Source organism: Syngnathoides biaculeatus, chromosome 22, assembly GCF_019802595.1.
Source record: "Syngnathoides biaculeatus isolate LvHL_M chromosome 22, ASM1980259v1, whole genome shotgun sequence".
NCBI lineage: Eukaryota > Metazoa > Chordata > Actinopteri > Syngnathiformes > Syngnathidae > Syngnathoides > Syngnathoides biaculeatus.
This window is the reverse complement of record NC_084661.1, coordinates 16,709,050-16,732,431: the sequence shown is the minus strand read 5'-3', so window position 1 is coordinate 16,732,431 and position 23,382 is coordinate 16,709,050. Positions and strand designations below refer to the sequence as shown.

The 23,382-nt window shown below is 46.6% G+C and overlaps 1 protein-coding gene across 13 annotated transcripts in view; it reads left to right on the top strand.

Moving 5' to 3' along the window:
- nrxn1a (neurexin 1a) overlaps positions 1–23,382 on the top strand; it is a 70,784-nt gene that overhangs the window by 6,000 nt on the left and 41,402 nt on the right. For 7 of the 13 annotated variants that reach the window (XM_061809952.1, XM_061809953.1, XM_061809946.1 and 4 more), the window contains 4 exons: positions 5,407–5,424; positions 6,564–6,593; positions 6,667–6,768; positions 22,755–23,056. In XM_061809952.1, coding sequence (XP_061665936.1) covers positions 5,407–5,424; positions 6,564–6,593; positions 6,667–6,768; positions 22,755–23,056 — 452 coding nt within the window. The remainder of the gene's footprint in view (positions 1–5,406; positions 5,425–6,563; positions 6,594–6,666; positions 6,769–22,754; positions 23,057–23,382) is intronic. The other 6 variants (XM_061809957.1, XM_061809954.1, XM_061809956.1 and 3 more) reach the window with 3 other exon arrangements.

The window sequence follows — 23,382 nt, the reverse complement described above, 5'->3', positions numbered from 1 at the left end:
TTCTGTCATCGGAAATTGTGCTCCGGTTTCCGCAGAAAGCGTGTAAAATATGTTCTAGATCAGCCGTTCTCAGTGTGCGGTATGCAAAAGAATCGCTGCTGTATTGTATTTAGTTTTGAAGTTTGATAGTGGCGTTCAACATTTAAGAATTTTAATGTGCCTTTATTTTAGACAATTTTATTTACTTTACTTCTTACTCCACAGAACAATATAAAATATAATTATTTAGAATTTTTTTTTTTTAAACATTACTTTCCCGCAAAAGTGGATTATTTATTCAAATGTAGATGAATTGATGCTCAGTGAATTTTCTCTCCGAAATAAATAACGCGACTTAATGAAAATAACGTTTACTACAAGGACACGTGTTTGATGTAAAGTTCAGCTTCACAGATGCAGCACAGGAAACAGTTTTTTCTGATCTATTTGCGGTGAGGCAGTCATTTATTCAGGCGCAGATGAAATTATGCCTCGATCATCGATTTTATCCCCGACATTGGCCCGATTAGCAATTGATACGATTTCCCGCATCGGGTCTGACATAATTTGTCGGGAAAACGTCTTAAAGCGTGACACAATCCACGACCAACGATTTGGCCCTACGGTCGCCCGATGACACCAAGATGAAAAATCTAGCATGTTTGATTTTTTTTTTTTTTGTTTGTTTAAATTTGAAATTTTTGTTTTACGTTCGTGTAGTGTGACATATCGACGGCAATTCTCCGACAGCCCACCCTGACGTCGACCAACGGGAATGTGTACATTTGCTGTCGTTTCTGACATTTCTTCCCACACACCGAGTGATATTTTACCGTAGCTTTAGCGCATGATTCGGCCGTCATGTTTACGTACGTACACCCGTTACACACCTGCTAGCACTAGTTTGCTCGGCTGCATGATGTTTTGTTGCCTGCTTGCGAGCTGCATCCTATTAAAGAGGACGTGAACGTGCCTCAAGCAATCCTTACGTGAACGTCCTCTCCCGAGCACCAGTGATGACCACCACCTCATTTTGTCCCCCCACCCGCCCCATTGGCGCAGCACATTGTATCCGATCATGTTGACCAACGACGGGTTTTCTGGTTCCGCCTCCCGACAGCGTTTGATTTGACAAGATAAGGTCAAGTGATGGTAGAAAAAAAAAAAACGGGATGCGGTGGTATTGAATATGTGTCGTGTAGTCTGCCCGAGATACTGCAAAAGATACTTCTGGCATAGTACAAACGGGAAAGACCAAATTTGTCTTGTAGTCTGATCCAGGCATTAGCCATGCTCTTTTGTAAGAAGGAAACATTTTTTTCTCCCCCATCTCGCGTTATTTTTAGCGGGAAATAAAGTAGGTTATTTGCGTGTGGCTTTACAGACAAAACGAGTGATCGACGTTCCCTCGGATATCAAATGGCGGCAGATCAATAGCGCAAACGCGGCGTCGGCCGCCGTCCGTGCGCTTACCGGCCGGGCGTTGATCGATGGCCCTGCAGAAGCTTGGCAATTACACGCCACCGCCGCAATGTCCGCGCACGAACGCACGCGCTCACTCCGACGTGCGCATGTGTGCGTGCAAACAACACGCGCGGAAACACGTTAGCGCCTTCCGCACGCCTCTGCCATTAGTCACAGCAGCGGCGGCGGCATGGCTCTTCTGGCTAAACGCAAATAGACGTACATTTTACAGCCGGGCGCTAAGATACCGTAAGACGCACGGCGGCCGCTTTTAATGGCCTCTTTTATTTGCATACAGATGGATTCCCATTTCTATCGCGATTGATGTTGTCGCCGGGAAGCGGTATCCTCGCAGCGGGAGCGTCTCTTAAAATGGATGCGGGGGGGGGAATTGCCTCGCGTAGGCGCTACGATCAGATCCTTCTGTTTTTCTTTTCAGACAGAAGACGCCTGGTTTATTTCGAAACCGAATGAAAATGATCCCCCCCAAAAAATTGGATTTCATATGACTCCAGATAGAATTTTGACATGTGAATGGGAATGTCATGATGTACAATCATCAAGTTGTATCCGGCGCATCGGAGCAGATCACGTAAAGCTTCGGTTCTTGAACGTCCCCGTTTTCGAACAAATCGGTTTTCAAGTGAAAATTTCGAGATTTTTTTTTTTCTGCTTCTGTTTTCGAACGAACATCCGTACTCGAACGCCCCCGACAAAACCCGGAAATAACATATTGCGGGCGGCCAGACCAGCTTACCCACGACACGCTTTGTTGTGAGTTCCCACGCCACAGAAAAAAACGTGTATCACGCAGCGTCTGTACACAGACGTGTCCTGGTAGTGACTGTTGTTTTCCTTCTTATGGAGTCCGACCGTATTAACCCCAATCATGGCTCCAAAGAAGGCAAGTTGCTAGTTTAAAGTTATTCTGCACTTTTCTTAATAAAAAAAAAAAAAAGTTTACAAGGCTGGGGGCAGAGTCGCTACAGATCTGGCAATGCTCTCCCAGCCTAGCGTGCTCTACTACTAAAGCATACATTTTAAGCAAAAAATAAATATATTTCTGAAATTATTTTATTGTATGAAGTATTTAAACTACATTTATTTCTACTTTGCAGTTTATTGTCAGTAAAAGCTAAAAAAAAATGCTTTAAAAAGCCCAAATTTTTAGGCTTGGAATGCATTATTTCTTTCTCCATTCATTGTAATGGGAAACATCGATTCGGTTTTCCGAACAAATCAGTTTATCGAACCCTTTTCTGGAACGGATTGTGGTCGAGAACCGAGGCATCACTGTAAAAGGAGATCCTCGCTGGGAATGATTACGAGCACATTTTAAAAATGTGTCTCAGCTACAAAAGTAAAACAATCAAAGGGACAAAGTGTGACAGCAACTTTGGCGCCACAGCTTCATTTTTGCAGCTTAGTAGAACGTTCTCATCGTACGACGCGTCGGCGCTACAGATTACAAGATGACACCGGACAGCTCGTTAAAGGCGAAAAAATACAAGGCGCTCTTACGACAACTACATTGAGCGGTGCCGCTGTAGTTCTTCACTTTTGCCGACTCAAACTGTAACCTCTTGCATTGGTTTCATTGCTTGTAACCGTCACCGCTTTCTTCCGTTTTCTCCCGGCAAGCGTTCTCCTCAAACAAATGTTTACGAGTCATTCCACGGTACCGCGGTCAGAGCCGCGCCGCGTGCAATCACGAGCCGGTACAGAAAAGTTCTGTGATCCAAGTGTTTTTTTTTTTTTTTTTTTCCCACAAGCGACGCGTCCAATTACACATTCTTTTGCCTTTTCGGGAAGAATTCTGTTTACGTTCAACTCCGGTCAGCTCGTCCCAGCTGGCTCGTCCTTCTCAGAAAATCTTGGCCGAGACGTTTGTCTTCCAGCTTAACGCGAGCCATCTGTTTCCGAGGAAAGCGAAATCTCTCATAAATGTCTCGAAAGGCCCGAGACCAAGTAAAGTCTTTCAGTTGCTCCGCAAACGGTCAGGGAGATTGGTCGCACGGTCCAAAGAACTTTGCCGTGCTTTCCGTTCAAAGGGTTCTCGCAAAACCAAATGGAAACCCGTGAACGCTACACACTGAACTAGAGGGGGGGTTACGATTGAATTTAGGGTGTAGGAGAGTAGCACGCGAGGTCGTCGGTTCACGATGGAGTTCCGTTCCGAACGTACCAAAGTCCAACGGCGAGCTACGCTCCCTCGGCAGGGAATATTTGTTTGGAGAAGCATTTTTTGGGGGCTGAGACTGAAAGACATACAATTTTTGCTTTGTGCTGCTAACCGAAACTTGTATTTTTCTGGAGAAATTCTGTTGCCGCCAACATCCGGGCCAACGTGTTCCCACCTGGCGCAGTTCTTCCCCAAAACCCCTCGGCCGAGACCTTCGGCGCAAAGCGAAAGCTCCGCCGATTGCGTTTAAAAGCCCGATAGGAGCAAAAGTCCTTTTGTTTATGTGAGAGTCGCCAGGGAGATTAGCCGCACGACGCCGGCATCCTTTTGTGCTCTTCTCTCGCAAAATCAAATAAGGACAATGCAAACTCTATAAATGCCTAATTTATATGACACGAGCGACGCTCCGCGGGGCTAAGCAGCTCGTCACGCCCGTTCTCGCTTTTGTCTCCGTTTCTCCTCCCCGTACTGTCAGTTAAGAGGAAATAAAACGGCCGGCGTATTACCAGCCCTCGGCCTCCCCCCTTCTTGCATCTCGCTGATTTCTCCCGGCGCCTCGTAGCGCGTCTCCAGTCGAGAACCCGTCGGCTGCGTTTCTGGAAAACGCGTTCTTGCTGCTCGTTAGCTGACCGCCCGACGGTGGCGCTAAACGAGGCGCCGAGAAAGTTGTCCCCAAAAAAAAAAAAAAAAATCCCAAAAAAACAAACCTGGAATTCAAATGAACGACTTCGAGGCTACGTCTTTTTTTTTTTTTAATATACAGTCTATTTCTGGCTATGTTCTCTTTGCTGCTAACAGCAAATATTGTCTGTAGTAGTTTACTCAACTGCAGATGGGACAGGTGTAGGACTAAATTTGTACGTGTACAAGCAAAATAAAAAGAAATTCGATGGGCGAAACGAGAGAGGCTAGGCGGAAGGCGGGCGTCTCCCGGTTGTCATGGTAGCGTACGGGAAACAAGTCTGAGAACTGTTAAGCGGCTTCGCTAGGTCCTGCTGTTCTGTTTAGCAATGGCGTGCAACTCAGGACTTGATTTCCAAACTCTCCTAAAGTTTGCGCGTGAACTCTCGAGGGCCGACTGTTTCGTAATATCGGCGGCGTCGAGGTTAGCGGAGGCAGACGATTGGCCTCCCCCGCCGCGCCTCCCCCGTGGAGTCGGCGTGAACCCGCCTCATTGAGCGAGCCTCGCCCTCGAGGCCCCACGCGCAGTTAGCATGCTAATAGCCCCACCTGTTCCCGCCACGCTAATAGCACAACGGCACGGGAGTGAAAGCGCGCGCACACATGCACATACACTTCTGTGACATACACACATTGACACACACAGTATCCTGGTGTTGAACCTCGCATGCCCCTTTCCTGCACTGCGACTTCATCCCCCCCCCCCCGCGATCCCACGTCATGATATGACATCATCATTTGTCGCTGTGCGTTGCATGCTACGTTCGGGGGTGGGCCCGGGGGGAGAGGAAGCGGCTTCAAGGTAAGTTTTTGGGGTAACTGGCTGTCCGGGCGTAACCCGCAGGTAGGAACGCGTACAACGCCCCGCCCACCCGAAAAGTGTGTGTGGTTTTTTTTTCCTCAGTTTGTGTGCGTGTGCGGAACAACCGAACGGTAGCCGGCGCGTGGCGTTCTGCATGCGCGTTGCCGCGATAACCCCCCCTCCCCCGGAGCGCTGTGCATGTACAGTAAGTAGTTACCATGGTAACCCGAGGGCTGGGCATGCATGTTAATGAATGTCTGTCTCTCTCTCCCCTCACCTGTCCGCGACACCCGCCCAGAGCGCAGCCACACGCCAGGTAGGTCGCCCTGCCGCACCCTCGCCGCCATCTAGGTCTTTAACCCCGCCCCCTGACAGCCCCCCCCCCCCATGCCGCATTTCCTCTGGTAGTGGGCCGGTAAAGATGCCATTTTGCGGCGGAGTTTACGAAGTAGGGAGATGGAGGTGGGATGGGGGGGGTCGAATATTATGAGAAAGGTGTGTTTAAAAAAAGTTATTCTTTCTTACAAATGGATAAATACGATTTATAAAAATGAATCCATAGGAATTGGCACCTTGTGCGGTTGAGTACATCAAGTTAAATGGAACTTCTGAATCCAGTCACGCGTACGGGGACGTTGCGCCGGTTTGCATTCGTAAAAGTAAAAGCTTGGCGACAAAGAGGAAATCAACACGAGGAATATTTAGAAAATAAAAGCCGTTGAATAAATAAGGTAACAAAGCTGAATGTAATTATCAAAATGTCTTCCTAGTAAATGACAAAATATCAAATTTAACATTGGAAAAGCTGAATTAAAAGACTCATCATGCTCTCTGCGGTTTAGTTAATAGATCAAATATATTTGTGCTATAATAAGTGCCTTCATATTGAAAAGCAATTGGTGCGCTCTTCAGTTGAGGAAGTAAACACAAGTACTGTAAAATGCATGTATGCGCCTTACTCCTATTAGATTCCGATATTGCATAAATATGCCGTTAACGCAAATAAAATGGATTACAAAAATGCATCTAGGCACTTGGTAGACAATTGGCAATCTGCTATTAAGTAAAAAACAAAAAACAAAACGTGCATTTGTATGAATGAGGGCCCTAATCCAAATATCATCTCTGCTGTTGCGCAAGCGGACAAAATGAAAAGACTTGTAGCACTTGTTCAACAAATTTTCACTCTTGCATAACTTTTATAGTGGATGACTCCATTTTTTTTTTTTTTTTTTTTTTTTAAATTTGTCATCCGGCATTGCTCGCAAGGCGTTTTTGCGGCCGTTTTGCTAGCAGGCAGCCGGTAAGTGGCGTTAAAACGCACGCTGCCGCCGGGCTCCGTTGCGGCCCGCCCGCCCGGCCGTCCGTCGCGGGCGTTCCACTAGCGTGCCACACCACACACTTGACGCCCCATAATCCTTTGCTGTGCTGACTGTGCTCTTGTCTTCTTTTAAGGTCTGGCACACCTGATGATTGGCGACCAAGGTATGGGCTCCTCTTACCTCACTTCCTGTCGTTACTTTGCTGCATCCCATCCACCTCTTACCCCCCCCCCAAGGCCCCCCTCAACACACGTGCACGCACACACATGCCCGCCCTCCTCCATCTTCATCACCGCATGGCGCAGGGAGGAAGTTGTCTCTCTCGGCGCTGAACCAAGGTCAGTTCTTTTCTGTAATTGAGGTTTTTTTTTGTCTTCCTTTTTTTTTTCTAAACGCCCCCCACCACCCCCTCCGCCTCATCCCCCTGGAAAAGATTGTCGAGTTTTTAATTTGAACCGAAAAGGGATGATGTCACGCGTTTGCGCCGGAGTTGTTGAATGTGAAATGCGGCTTTTGAAGATGATTTCAGAGGCGCGTGAAAGATGAGAGACGAGCGCGCGAACTATTGATTGGCCAGCTCACATTACCTGGCCGCGACCCCCCCCCCCCAAGTGGCACGAGAGTGGAGCCTACCGCCTTTTTCATTGCGTTCCCTGGCTGTTTCCTGTTGTCCCCCCCCCCTTTTTTTTGTTTTGTTTTGGGCCTTTACCCCCCCCCCCTCCTCCCCCATCGCATTTATCACCGAGTGCGGCTGCGCATCCACCATTTTCCTGGTTTTGCCCCCACGCTGACTGGGGGGCAACCCTCTCGCCGAGCGGCAGATGTTGCCGGAGCAATTCTTAGATATATTTTTTTTTTTTTCGAAGAACAAGTGCCACCGTCGTCGCTGTGCTGCGCGTGCCCACTTTTTGGTTATATTTTATAATTTTTTTTTTTTTTTTTTTTTTGCTTCTTTGCGCCCTCTTTGGACTGCACACTGTTTGGGAAAAGTGGTGGTACCGCACTGAAATTATTTTGTCTTTCACGGCCCTGAATGTGACGTATTGATGACGTATTGGGGCATACACCCTCCCCCCCCCCCCTCGTTCTTTTGATCCGATCCACCGAGCATTTACGTTATCTGTAATCCTGCTAATATTTGTTAATATATTTTGTTTTCTCGCTACTAGGCAACTTCTCAGCAACATACGCATCTTTATTTTTTCCAAAATGACAATTTATGACTTAATTACAATTTACGACTTCATTTTCTACCTTTTTCTTTAATGATTTCAGCTTTTTTTCTGACCTGAAATATACTTCTCTTTCAAATATATACTTCTATCAAATTCTCATGGAATTAAGACATTGGACTTGACTTTTTCCGAGATATGGCTTTTGCAAAAAATATTAATTTACTTTTGAGCCTTTTCTCATCAACTTTTCTCAAATACGGGACTGTTAAAATCTCGTTCATATACACTTTTGTTCTTGTAAAAATAAGATTTGACTTTTTCTCACTTTTTTTTCCATAATATGTACACATATTGATGTAGACATTTTCAAAAAAATATACAAATATTTTTGAACATTGACTAAAGACACGTTTTCATATACGTAAAATTATGACTGGACTTTCTCTCAGCCGTAAAAGTTTTTTTCTCCAAACATTCAACTTCATTTTTGACCTCTTTTCAGCTCTTTTTTTTCTTTTTTTTTTTTAATCGCCAACTTTTTCTCCACACAGAAAATGAATTTTACTTTTTCACAACATTACTTTGTTTTTGCAAATCATGTTTGGGGGTGTTCAATAATATGCTGCAAATAATAGGATAGTTACTAAAATACAATTTTACATATTTTTATTTATAGTACTTAAAAAAATAATAATAATGTATTAATTATGGCGAACAATAACAGATTAAAATCGTGAAAACCTTTTCTTGTTAAAAGTAGCCGTTTTGCATATTTCGGAGTGACATTTGAACTTTTTTGTAATTTTACCTCATCTACAAACGAGCTGCCCATTTAAAAATAAATAAATCAAACGGCCCGGCGCACAAAAAGTCTGCACACCCTCGGTGTTAAAATTTGAACGACTTGCGCGCTGGTTTTCGGGAGCCGGAGGCCAAACGATAAGACGCCGCGCCGCGTGACGCTGATGACGGCCACTGATTGGCCCACGTGACGGCCGAGGTCCCGCCGCGACGTCTGATTGGCCGCCGCGTGTTGGAAAGGAAACGCCGGAGCAAATGAAACGACCCGGGGACCGAAATATCTTGAATGCGGCGTAAATCACGGCTGCAGCCGGCAATCATTTCGTCTCTATTCAAAGTTTTTTTTTTTTTTTTTTTTTGGGGGGGGGGGCTATTTGAGTGTGCGTGTTGCGCGCTGAATCCTCGAGTGGAGAGCGGCCCTGAAAGTGTACGTGGAATTCCTTTATCTTCCTCCACAGTTGACATCGCCTACTCCAGCTGGAAGTGACGCGGATCAACGTATATTTTTAGCCCACAAAACCCCGCGCAGTGGTCTCCTCACTTAGGACTTTTTACGCATTTTACAGTGCGAGCCATCGTTCAGATCATTTTTTTAAATTTGAATTTATGTGACGTGCAAGCACGGACGTGAATAGCTTCTATGTTGCGGTGCTATAAGCCTTTGAGCAATAGTAAGATATTCTTTGTCCTCTGTGGATACCTATATTAGTGCTGTAGTGATGAGCTGAGAGAAGTTAGACGTCTCGGTGATCAGCCAAGTCGGGAAGAAAGAATAGCATAATGGCCATTTAATGGATACAGTCGGCTGATATCATGACTGTATCTTTTTATAAACTACAGCATTAAGGAGTGGCACTTTCACTATGGCTTTTGTTGTGCTTCGGGGGGGGGGGCTGCACCCCGTTTATAACATTTCAATTCATTCCAAAGGGAAAAGATGATTTGATAGACTCAATGTACAAGCGTAGTCATGGAATGCCTAACTCCTCTTGAGATCATCAGTACATCACCAATATTAGTCATTGTCATTAGAATGCTAAGCTAATTGCTAATTTATTGCTTCCACGCAGTCCCTTTGACGGGAAGGTGTGCCCGAACAATATGGCCGCCGCGTAGGGACATCAGTTAGGCGCCTCTCGTCGAGTACTCGTCGGCAAACAGCAGGAGCCGATTCTGGACCTGGCGGACTTTGGGCGTGTTTTGACTTCTGACCGGACACTTTTTGTTTTTTTTTCCCCCCGAAGTCCGTTGTTTCCGGGACCGCCAAACCGAGGTTCCGCCGTACTTGGTTTTGCCGAAGGACCGTCCACATCCCCTATTGTGTAACATGGCAAACTAAATCAAAGTGCATTTTGTGGTGGAGTAGAACTTTTCTGCGGGCTTCCAGAACCTTCCCCGCTCTATCTGAGACCGAACACGCGTGCGCGCTCGCGCCACGCGGAGGTCGTGGAATGGCGCCTCGCTTAGCTTAGCTGGGCGTAAAGAGGCTTTTTGAGCAGCCCGCAGAGCCCAAATGAGTTTCTTTGAGGGGGCGGGCCGCGTGTCTTTGAAAGATATACGGCGTGCGCGTCTGCCGGCGGGTGCGAAATTGGGGGAAAGGCGAGCGAGAGCAGTTAAAGCGGCGAATGATGGAAACGCGGAGGCGATAAAGCGAGTCGTCTCGCCCGGCTGTGATGTGGGGCGAGCGGCGGTATCTGCAAAGGAGCAGCGCCGCCGCGCTCTGCCCTCTGGGGGCTCCGTACGTTGGCCCCCGGGGACCGCAGCCCCGGACCTTTCCCCTCCTATGTGGAAAAGCCTCGCTATCTTTCTCCCCGGGAACGATTCGCGCAAATGCTCGCGTGCGACGGGAGGCAAACTGGATTTTCATCTCATTTTTCAAAGTTTCGCTCGTTCGATTGGCAATTAAAATGAAAATGGCTGCTGCTGCTGCTGCTGTTTTCTTTTGCGGGCCCATTTGCCTTTTGTAACTTTGAAAATTTTTCCAACACCACTTCTGATAATGGATCCGATCTGTTGAAAATGAGTCACTCGTTCTTTGTCATTTCTTCATCTCGTCGGAGTTAACAGCAAATGTTTTTTTGTCGTTACGCTTCCCCCTCACAGGGCCGTGATAACGTCATCAGATACGCAACTGCGCCTCCATTGATTGTCGCTCTGTACGATATATAGTTCAGAACAAATACAATCTGAAATCAGAACAATTTCATTTCTTCAAGTGGGCCAGTCCCAACGATGTGGCGGGCCAGATCGGGCCCCAGGCCCTTTAGTTTGACCCGGTGATTGCCTTCCCGCGTGACGCCCGACACGGAAGATATCCTTCCACCGCTCTTTGTTTCTCCGATCACATCGTTTTTTTGCATTCTTCTTTGAGCCAGCGCCCAATCATGCCTGGGGAAGCCTTCGTACGCTTTATGTCTCGGTTGACTGATCGCGGCGGCTAACACGCTAGCATATCTTTTACGGAGGCTCGTTACCAAACCGCCGAGGCGTGAAAACGCGACCGCGAGATCAAAATCACACTGTTCAGTCAAGACTTGTCTTTTTTGCGTTACATTACAAAACAAACAAATCTGTTTTGATTTGTTATTTTGTTGTTGTTTTTGTTAGCGTCTGTCGTCAGTTTTCTCACTCGCGCTTGACTCCAAATATGATGTGAAACGTGCTCGCTTCAAGTCATTTATTTGTTAAAATTTTCAGTAAAACTGACAAAAAGAGAATTTAACAGTTGAAACCCAAACCAAATCCTCCACGCAAGCTCAATGATATTAAATAATGTGAAACGCCCTTGACTAGCTAACAACAAGTAGCATCCGCGTTAGCCTGGTTAGAAACAACTTTCATGCACGCAGATACGAAGAGAGCACACACCAATATTTACAACGACAATTATTGCAATTTACGGTAGTTTGGGAAACGGTGCTAGGCTAACGACGCTTAAAGCGCGCAACTAAATTCAGACTTGACTGGGAACTGAAAAACAATCGCTTAAAACTGTGAATGAACACTGCTCGGATCGGATTATCGAGCAGTCAAGGAATGAGTTTGGAGCGGCGCTAATCCGGAACTTTAAATTCCCGGCGTCGGCCTTTTTCTGCCCGCAAAACCGTCCGCGAAGGCTTCCGGGGGCGGGCGGCGAATCCTCGGCCGGAATTAGCTGGTTATTCATTTCGGGCGGGGATACCTCCAGAGGCCGTTTGTCCGGCTAATAGCGCTCGTCGGCCGAGGGTCCTCCACATCAATCCTGTAATCCGAGCGCGGCGTCGTCGAGTGGGCAGCGCGCTGACCTTTAAACATGTACGTGAAGCGGGAGACCAAATGACACGCCGCTCGCGCACAATAACCTTTAGAAGAGGGCCTGCTGAGTAGGTGAGAGAGTGTAAATATGCATGAGTACGGCTGCCTGCACAAATTCTTCACGGTCAGCGGACGAAAAGGCGGACGAGGTGTGTGCGTGGCGGGTGTGAGCGTTTTTGCGCTCAGGGGAGGCGGATCGTGAGTCATCGCTTGTGACACATAAAGCGTCGGCAATTCGAACGCGAACGAGCGCACAGATGGACGGGCGCCTCGCCGCCGTCGCCGAGTTTGTGTCAGATTCGGCCGCTTGTCTTTTCCTAGCGCGCTCGAGCGCCGGCGCGCACCGAAAGCTCTTTGCCGACCGCGCCATATGCCCGCTCGAGGACGGTAACAGACGCCGGGGCGCTGAGAACCGGTCGGTACCGGTGAGGTACAACGCGTCCCTTACCTCTTACTCATCCTGATCCTCGAGGGCTCATAAAAGTCACACTGGCCTGATTCATTTTTAATAAAATACAGCCCGGCTCAGACTCAAAGGGAGAAAAATCGGATTTTTCACCGGTGCCGGGAAAGATAGTCGGGGAAAATGGACTCAGCTGAGCTACGAGCTAGGCTACACGCGGCGTATTTGGAGATTTGTTTCTCAGCTTGAGAGCCGAGTGGAACTCGGATATCGGGGGAAACCGTTTTTCACCGGTTTTCGTTTTTTCTTAAACGGGGCCGATTGTCGCCCTTTGAAGTCGGGCGTAAGGTGCCCCTCCTCTGCCATGGGAGAACTTGAGGCCCGTTTTCGATTTATGGCAAGCTGTTGGTCCTTTAAACAATTCGGTATACTAGAAGGATGTCGAATCAAGACTAAAATCACATCATAGTGGTCCGAGGCACAACTGAACAAAAAAAAAAAAAAAAAAATCTCTCACGGCACACCAAAAGTATCCCTCCTGAAATTGTGGTAAGCTCGTTTCAGTGTTCTCCAAAATGTACGTAGTCACTCAGGGGGTGTTGAGTTCAAGTCAAACTCGAGGCCCGTGGGCCAAATCTGGCCCGCCACATCATTTTAGGCGGCCCGCAAAAGGCACAATTTTTACTAAAATCTTCACTCAGCGAGATTTCAATCATCTTCAAGCTCGAACAATAATTGAAGAAAAAAACTAGTCATCCTTCAATTTCCTGTGTCAATGTAGTAACATGAGGAAGCGATGAAACAATTTGGGGGGGTTTAGCGGCCTGCCGAGAGAACATCCTAACTACAACGTGGCCCGAAATAAGGAGTTTAGTTGAAGACAAATTCTGTTGTACGGATTACAAGCGGTGGATACGAAGTTGACGATCCGACCAATTGTTACCGATCATTTTGATTGCTCTACCTGTCACTAAACTTTGCTGGGATGTACAGATGAACAAAAGTACATCTTCCAAATCGGACTTTCGATGCGCTTACTGTGATTTGATTGATTTTATGCTGACAAGTTTGGGTTGCCGCACCACCGTAGGAGCTTCGGACCCTCCTTTGGCCCCATCTCGGTTATCCAAATGTAGCACGCTGTTAGCGATCCAGGGACAGGACGGCGCCGAGCCTCCACGTCCGTTGTTCTAATCGTCCGAGCCTGAGGCGTGCAAAGTGCGTAGCGTCTAGAAGCGCACGCGACATTCATACGGGCGAGTTTGCGGCAGGCGACCGGAGGCGCGAGGGCGTCCCGGCGTTACGAGGCCGATCCTCGACTGACTGTCCGCCGTGACTTTCTCGACTCGTGGCTGTGAAACTAAAACGGCAACGACAGCGCGCCGCCCCCTGCGGTCGCCGCTAACGTTGGGCTAAGAAGAGCCGCACATTAAAATGCAAAAGATTTTTCTGGAATATGCCCGACGTTTGACGGTGACCAGTTGTTTGCATCTTAGCATCCGCAATATGCGCCCAACAGTTCTCTGAAGTTATTATCTAGCTTACGTGTCATTTCCATATATCCGTTCATTCATCTTCTGTTCTTCTATCATTTTTTTTTAAACAAGCGTATTAGGTGACACTCCCTCCGGTCATTAACGTAGGAAGATATCAGAGCGCCGTTTCCTTTTAAAGGCGCCGCTAGATCGACGCCAGGCTTTGTTGCGCCGGTTAGCAAAAAAAATTGAGCGAAGCGATGGCGAGCGCAGATACGAGCGCAGATACGGCCGGCAAAGAAAAAAAGACGGAGAAGGTCGGAGACACAAAAGGGAGACAGGAAGTGAGATAAGACTGCGGAGATTCTCGCTGGCATCTCTCCTTGGTCGCGGTCGGGATTCATCAGCGATGCAGATTCCTCCGCCGAGCTGCTGACGCTCGCACTCGCGCTCTTATTGTCTTTCACGTTTGTGATTTTTTTAAAGGCTCGTTTGCTGGCTTTCCGTTTGTTTTTTTTTTTGTTTTTTTACCTCCGCTCGCTCAAAAAAGCTTTTTATTATTACATTTTTTTTAAAACATCGATTTGACCGCATACACGCGCGTGTAACAATGCCGCATTTGGCGATTCACTCCAGTGCCCCATCTGGCATTTGAAGTTCATTTCTTTGCTGTTTGCCAACAGTGCAACGAGCGCACGCGCGCGACAAAAAGTCAATTATTTCCGCCGCTTGTCTGGCATTAACGCAACAACTGAAATAGCCGCGGCGTCCATTAAAGAGCCGTTTCATTTCCCCCCGCGCGGAAAGACGTCGCTTATTATCTGCGAACAAGACGGCCGCGTCCGGCGTTTGCGTCGTGCTCTACAAACCGTACGACGTCCGGCGTGCGCGCACGTGTGTGACAAAAAAGGATGAAAGCAGCTGTGATCGTATCCCCGCTTTAAGACAAAAGACATTGTTCCGCCCGCGGACGTCGTCATGGAAACGAGGCGGTTTCCCTGGGTACCGGCGGGGCCGAGGCCGAAGCGGATCGACGGAGTTAAAGGGAAGACCCCCCAAAAAATACAAAATGGGACATTGGGATACTTTTAGTGGCGAAAAAAAAATGTCAATAACCAACGGTGCGAGGCTGGACCCAAATGCAGGACTCCGGGACGGGGGCATGACGTTAGGCGTAGTTTTATCCAAAGCTAAGGTCATGTAAGCAGTCCGAGAACGCAGAGGGACAACAACGCAAAGCTATAAGAAAAACCAAAAACATGAAGCGAGGTCTGATGACTAGAAGGCAAACTAAGACAGGACTAAAATATGGTGGCACACAATCGCTGTGACGAGGATAGCTCACGCTACACTTTCTCTCGGTGGTGGAGATTCCTGCTGGCAGTGAACGCAACTCACTAACTCAAGGCAACAAACTGGCAAAGTCCAACTTAATTACTTGGTGTAATCACAGCGCCTTGTGGCCGTTAGAAAAAAAATGCCCAAATTAGCCGCATCACCGCATAAACCGCAGGGTTGAAAGCGTGTGGGGGGGTAAAAAAAGTCGCGGCTTGTAGGCTGGAAATTACGGTAATTATGAAGATTAAACTGAAACACACTTACCGGTGAAAAGTTACTTTTTTGCGACCGCCTCCACGGTTTTGACAACCAACAGCGCAACAAGAATTAACCATATTGAGACCAAAAAGCTAAACTCATCATATTCCAATATTATTTTTCACAATGTACAAATGTAAGGATGGAGGAAAGATGTTAACTTTCACGTGAAATAGTACCCAAACCGATGTTTTGCCCTGACCGGAAGTTGGAGCCGAATTACCACTTGAAAGGGGCCTGTGTGCAGTCTAGTTTTTACTCTGTCGTTGGTATTTCCTCTTTTTTTACACAGTGCCCCCTAGTGTTGAAACCTACCTGAAATAGCTCTCGTTATTTTTTTTTTTTCCTTCTTCAATTTCATTTTCTCACGGCGAGACACTATCAAGGATCCACCATTAAACAGTGACTCAATAAAGAGACTTTTGATGGCGGCCATTTTAATCAGCGCTAATCAGCGCCGCACGCTTCCATCACTTCCCGACGAACCGAGTCACCTTGGGCGTGACAACAAAATGTGGAAATTACTCGCATAATGCTGGCCTTGGGGGGGGGGGGGGTGTCTTATGGCTGATGAAAAGGAACGGAACGCATTTAACCAGCATCAATGAGTGATGACTGCGTTGTTTTTTTTGGGGTGGGGTGGATTTTGTGGCACTTTCCTTTTGTATTTCTGTTTGTTTTTTTTTTTTTTGTTTACTACAGTGACAATGAACCACTTCAAATTCACACCCGCCCAAAATGTTGGGAACTGCCTATACATGTCACAAGGTGGCAGCAAAGTCGTTTTTTGCTGTTAGACAAAGCTATGGCCTGAAAATGAAACTCCTCACCTCACATCAATATAATTTCTTTCTTTCTCGCTAAAACGAGTGGAAACGCCATTCATAAAGTCGTGCAGGCAAACGGGGAAGCCTTTCATTACTTCATTAAGCTGCAATAATATTAGTTGTTATACATAGAGGATAAAAATATGCTTGCCGCAACTTTTTTTCCACACGCTTTCAACTCTGCGGTTTATGTGGTGATGCGGCTCATTTGTGCATTTTCTCTAACGGCCGCAAGGGGTCACTCGAGCGAAAAAAAAGATAAGAGTGAAACCGGTGGAATGAATATATGTGCCGAGGAAGTGACTTTTAGTGGTCTGGCCCTGTTAGCGCTGTGCTAGCGTGTTACCGCCGTGTCTCAGTGATTTTTACCGGTACTTTTTTATTTTTAACCGGCCCTCTTAGCGTGGCGCTGGCGTTAGCGCTAGTGTTAGCGCGGCGGCGCTAGCATTAAAATCTCTGTGTACCGTCTGTCTTTGTAAATATCTCGTGTTCCAATGTGGGCACTTGCGGCTTTTACGCGGGTGCGGCTTATGTATGTATGTATGTACGAAATGGTATTTCCATTCCACAAATGTACCCGGTGAGGCTTATAACCAGGTGCGCTCTCCAGGCCGGGAATTCCGGTATTTTGCTTTTTCTTTGACTTTGTTTTTGGCGTGCAGTAAAGAGGTATCAGCAAAAAAAAATGTAAATATTCATTATTAGTGCGATTGCACCGTCTTTAAAAATCGACACATCGCATAAATAAAAGCTGAAGCCCTCTCAAAAATCCGATCATTTTTTTTTTCTCGTTTTATCGCCGTCATATAAAAGCTTTGACTGTGAGGAAAGTTTAGAGGAAAGACGACGCACCGGCGACAGCCAATCCGTCAGCAGCGCAATATCGTCGTCCTCGGCGAGCAGCTGCCAGTCAGCGGCTTCTGACAGCCTTGATTTTTTTTTTTTTTTTTTTGGGGGGGGGGGGGTGGGCAGACTTTAACTGCACCGCGTATGTTTGCATACATTTGCATGCATTTGCAAGCCTTTGCTCATCTATCTGTTTGCGCTAGTTAAGCACGTAGTTAATCCACCTGCCGGTTATTAAAGAAGGCGCGTATGTGCGTTTGTGTGTTGGCGGCTGATAGCAGAACTGCATCGTGGGCTAAAAAGGAGCCGGGGGGGGTAGTGGGGGGCTTTGGGGGGGTTGGATTGCAGTGTGCTATCTCCAGAATGACAGGACCGCCATGATTGAAGCTCGCCATGCTGGGATTTACTGTAGATGGAGCAGCATTTTTCTTTTCTTTTTTTTGCCCTCCCTCACTCCACCTCTCCATCCTTCCTTCCTTCCTTTTTTCCCTTCTCCATTTTGTTTGCCAGCAAGCTTTGCCTCCCCCCCCGGCCCAACTTCTCTTATTAAACAACCCCCCCACCGCCATCAGGTGCGGTGTAACGTGCGCTCCCCCGACGCGCGCCTCGGTCGGCCATTTTGATTCAGCGCAGCTGTCGGCGATGGCGTGCGCCTCGCTCCGTCACCGTCTCTCGTCAATACTGAAACGCCCGGTTGCCGGGGAAACGCGGAGAAATTAGAAGCAGACAAAGGAGCGGCCGAGTGAGTCGTCCTCAACACAAACGGGTTGCAAATTTGCGGCACGGCCAGATTTCTGGAATTTATTACCGCAGTCGCTCTTTTATCGCAACATTCAAGATCACACCTGCAGTAGCTGAAATCCACAAAGATGCAACCAAATATTTGTCTGATTATTTGGATATTTTCAAGCTTTGTGCATGGGATACCAAAATAGTCAGGTACCAATATTGCTTAAGGTCGCCATCCACACATTCTTCCTTAGTGCCTTGCAAAATCACACGCAGTCACTCACGGGTAAGCACAAATGTATTTTGATGGTGTAGTGGTACACATGCCTGACTTTGGTGCAGGCAGCGTGGGATCGATTCCCGCTCAGTGTCTATCTGCCCTGTGACTGCGCCTGAAGCTAACTAGGTTAGGCTCCGGCTCGTCCGTGACTCTTGTGAGGATAAGCGGCTTGGATAATGGATGGATGGATGTTGAGATTTCATCCGTGTTTGGATCTATGTACTTTTGTCTGAAGGAACCTGCCAACGTTGGGGCAAGTTCGGTGTCTTGCAGTCAAGTGATTCAACCGTACTCACGTTTGTTAGCGTAGCGTACAAGTCGGCTAGCCCGTGCAGAGATTTTGTTTTTGTGTGTTTTTAATAAACTAAAAGTGCATTGCCCCACCGTCGCCCCCCCCCCCCCATGCGGAGGCATGGCAATAAGTTACAGAAGTTAAAAAAAAAAAAAAAATCTGGGAAAACACGCAAATGATAATCTGGATTAAAAACACTTGATGGTTCAATTCCCTACGCGACTCTTCTCTTTAATTCACTTTTAGTCCAGCCGCCCACGATGACGTGCGCTTCACTCAATTAGCGTTTCTTTGTCTCGCTCTCTCGCGTGCCGTGGAAAATAAAAAAATAAAAAATGAAATGCCCCGTTGCCGTGGAAACGGGGAGCAATTACCAGGTGCGAAAGATGAACGAGATAAAAAAAAAAAAAACGAGGTGTTTGCCTCGCTAATTTCTGGTATTTTTTTTTTTTTTTTTACTTCTCTGGCCGTCTTCTTTTTTTTCCAAATATGTAAAATGCTTGCCGAAAAGGTGCAAAGATGGACAACTCAATTGTGGAGACAAAGCTTATTTTCACCATTTTCATTTTTTTTTTTTTTTTTTTGGTGGGGGGGGGGGGGGGCGGCACCTGACGTGTTATGGAGTCTGGCATGAGTCGTCCCAATACATCAAAACGTGTAAGACGGGTTCAGGATTGTGTACATTGTAACTGTTGGATGGAAAACTCCTTTCCTCAAATTTGGTCAATTTCATATTTCCAAAAAAAAAAAAAAAATTCTATGCTATTGATCAGTCCCCACACACACGCCTGTAGTTTTAGAAATCATCGACGAATCTAAAGTGTTGAAATTGGTGATGATGATAACAGATTTTGTTGTGTTTTTTTTCCTCAAAATTCTACCCGCTGGCCGTGTCATGCTAGCAAGCGTAGCGTTGGCGCTTTTATGATGGCCTCCGCCGTGCCGGTTTTGCCGCCACCTTGTGGCATCTATTTGCCTCACGAGCGGCGCGTCCGCCATTTGCAGGTTTTCCCTTACGGCGCAACGCAAACGGGCGAATTCCCCTTGCATTTGGGGCTGGGGTCCTTGCGACCGATTTTATTTATTCTTTTTTTGTTTTTTTAAATTTTATTTTGAACGCTCCTGCCAACAAAGTGTGTTTTACTGCATTCCCACCGAGTTAATAGTGACTCACTACATTAATCTGAGCTGATCCACTCACAGCGAGCGGGTCAGGTGTGCCAAGCGTGTGTGATTGTTTTGCGTTTTGTGTCTACACACCCACACACACACACACACTCGTACGGCGTTCCATATGCCGCATCGGCGCGCTGATGCGAGGATTTGCGGCGGGAAGGCAAAGCGTGAGCGTTTCGGGGTCAGCGAGCGCGGGGGGAATGTTTTACGTGCGTTCCCGTCTGCGTGCGTAAATTAGCGCAAACCCAACGACACCTGTGTAAATTGCAGCCGGGATGCGGCTACGAATTGTGTCTTTGCTAGCGTGTGCGTGTCTCTGGTTTTTGTGCGTTTGTCACTGTAAGGGAACACTAACCCGCGTTGCTGCCTTGGTAATAACTTTTATGACAAACACACCAATATTTACAGCACTCGGTGGGAATATAACGATTCAAAATAAGAATGATGTCATTAATCAGCTAATGTCCCCCTGTGCTAAGGGTGTTCAACCCCAGGTTCCAGAGCCGCTCGTGGCTCTTTGAATTTTCTGCTGTGAATTTGCAAAATTGAGTAGTTTTTTTTTTTTTAATATCAAATCCTTAAATGTGAGCATTCAAAATAAATTGTAAAAAAAAAAAAAAAAGACGTCAGGAAGGGATAAAAAGCGGTTGTCTGGCGCACCCCCCCGCGCGCTAGTTAATTAACAGTGGCAGTCGGTAATCAGCGAGCGTGACTGGCAGCCGACGTGTTGCTTCTCCGCCGTCCGCGGTCTTTTCTCTCTTCTTCAGGCGAAAGGAAGGCAATTTGCCATAATTGCTCTTCGAATGGTGCCATCTTCTCGGCGGCGCCCCCGTCTCGGCTGTCCTCTTCATTATTCCGTCGCGGAGCGCGGCCCCCCATTTCCATTCGAGCGCTCTTCCGCGGCTCAGCCGTGACAACCTATTACACTTCAGTCCGTTCATTAAGCGGCTCGCCCTCCTCTTACCCCCGGCCCGGCCCGACCCGCTGGCAAGATGGCGGCCGCGCCGGAGGGGCGTCCTCGCTTGCAGACGTGCGTGGGCGGGCGCGCCAGTAGATAAGAAAGCGGAGAGTTTAAGGATGATGGATTGCCAAACCTTGGGCTAATGTCCTTGGGGGTCACCAATGGCACGCGAGGCAAGCCGCCATTGGCTGCCTCCCCGTGCCGTTGAATCGTAATTGGCCATTAACACTGCGGCCTTCGCCGCCGCAACATTTGCGATGATTACAAAAAGTCAATTCATTTTATCCCATAGATTTTTTTCTATTAGACAATAGTGTTGAATTTTTCGATCTTATATGAATACAAATACTTCTAGATTTTTTTATATTTAAATTTTGTAATTGCTATTTATTTTTCTTATATAAAGTAAGTTAACATTTATTGGATTTTTTTTCCTCACTAAATTCATAATAAAAAAAATTTAAAAATTAGAAATTGTCAATCCAAGGTGTTTAAAAATAAAATAAATATGTACAATAAAAATATAGTATTTGAATTGGATTTTTTTACTCTAAAATTGTAACATTTGAATTGAGATTTGTTTTAACTTTTATTGTAAAAACAACTCATTTTGGAATGTTTATTATTAGGAATTCAAATTTCTTTTGTTCATTTTTTTATTTGAAAACATGACAATGAAGAAGGCTTGTTTTTTTTCATCTTTCTAAATATTTTTTTACTTTGAATAGTATTTTTCATTTTGACGTAAAGGACATTTTTGGAGGGGTTATTTTTTTATTTCCATCAATAAAAGACAATTTAAAAATGTTTTTTCCTCAAGGTTTTGTTATAAAAGAGATGTTTGAATTACATTTTTTATTCATTCTTACGAGTTCATTGTATATCAAATAATATATACATATCAACAATGCTGTGAAATGTTTTTTTCTTTTTCTTCCAATTTGTATCCATTTTCAAGACCCAACGAAAGCTTTGCGACTTCAAACTTCTGCCGAGCGTCCTTCTTTTTTGCCGAGCGCTAGCGTCGGACTCGCGGTCGCGGCCGTCCTCGCGGCGCCGCCGCTTTGGTAACGACTTCACAAGGCGCCGGCGACGCGTCTCTTCGCGCATCCCTGCGCAGCGTAAGCCGCAAAACCCGCGCTAGCGATCAAAGCTTGTTTACGCGGCGCGCTACAATTAGCGCCGTCGCGGGAAGTCTGTTTTGTTTGTTTTATTTGTCAGTGAGGATTTTCTTGACGAGAACAAACATTTGGATCATCTTACGGAGTATTTCCCCAGCTTTTTCTTCCCCGCCTGGTTCTGATCAGCACCCACCATTTTGTCACGTCGGAGCATCGAGCGTGGGAGGGAGACGACGTGGCTCACCAAATGTACTAATCACTCTCATTATGTTGTCTTATTTAAAAAAAAAAAAAAAAAAGATTTTCTTCCGCAGTACAGGTTAGCACTTAATGAGCGAGTCGGCCATCTTTTAACCCCAGTGTGACGCAAACCACTACGTACGAGTTCTCTCTTTTTGATTTGATTTTGACTATCTTAGAAGATGTTTCACGTCTCACCCGAGCAGGCCTCATCACTTGATGCAAATGAGGCAAGCGAGGACTCCACGAGCTTCGAAACGAAGCCAGAAAGGCCCGCTTGCCATCGAGTCCACGAAATCACTCAGACGGATGACAAACATGGACGAGCGCGTTACTTTGTCTTTGCAACGTCTGTTAGTTTAAAGCTAAAATATGACGGGAATCGTCATAACCGGGCTAGCGCAACTAGCATCAATATCGTTGTTTCAAAGGTGTCAAATATTTCTTGTATTGCGTATTCGGCTGTTGACCCCATCAATTATTCAAGTTAAGGGATTCAAATGCCGTTTGGATAATTACACACAATAACGTGCATGCGAGGCGCAGGAATTATTTTTGTCCACGTCATCGTCCTCTCGTTCTACTCTTGTGACTCTGTGACTTTGAGTGTGTCTGGCTTTAAAAGGCGGGACCTGGCCTGGTGAGTGACATGGGCGTCAGGGAATATGTATTTAGAGTTGGCTGTTCACCACTCGCTAGCTGCCTGTTGTGCGGCACGGCATGACCATTGGCAACTTGTGTACATCTCTGTTTTCTTACCTCCCTTTGTTTGTAAAACTATTTTTGTAGTTTTTTTTTTAAACTTTATTATTTTGTAACAAAAACTTTTTTTGTTTATCCTCACACCTTCCTTTTTTCCCCCATTTTTGGCGGGGAGGAAGGAACCCGATGCCCCTCTTCCTTTCCCCCAGGAAAAAAAAAATAGCGATTTAATGGATTTATGGCCCAGTCGCATTATTCACGGGCGTATATGGCATGACTGATATTGCTTCGTTTGCGACCGTCCTCTTCGTGTTTCATCATCCAAACTAGAGTCCAGACATAAATCGCCAGTTCACGTCAGGCAAGCATGAGTGACGGAATATTTCTCGTCTTGTTCTGGCGACAGCCCGCGAAGAGTACGTGGCCACCTTCAAGGGCTCCGAGTTCTTCTGCTACGACCTGTCGCCCAACCCCATCCAGTCGAGCAGCGACGAGATCACGCTGTCGTTCAAGACGCTGCAGCGCAACGGGCTGATGCTGCACACGGGCAAGTCGGCCGACTACGTCAACCTGGCGCTGAAGAACGGCGCCGTGTCGCTGGTCATCAACCTGGGCTCGGGCGCCTTCGAGGCCCTGGTGGAGCCCGTCAACGGCAAGTTCAACGACAACGCCTGGCACGACGTCAAGGTCACCCGCAACCTGAGACAGGTAAACGCACGGCCGCGTCCTCTCCCGTCCGCGGTTAGCGACGCAAAATCGGAGCGGGCCGACGCCCAATTTGATTCTGAAGAATTCCGACACGGCTGGTCATGACTTTGGCTAGGCTAAATATACTTTTTCACGGTTCAAAATATATATATGTACACGTGCAGCTGCGGAAAAAATCTGAGGGCGCTGCAAAATTATTATTTTCTCAGACGTTTGTGTAGCTTGAATGTTTTAAGGCTGTATATATACAGATTTTTTTTTTCACGCGTTTTTAAAAAATACTCCAATTAAATTCATGGAAAACCATTTCACTGAATATATTTTCT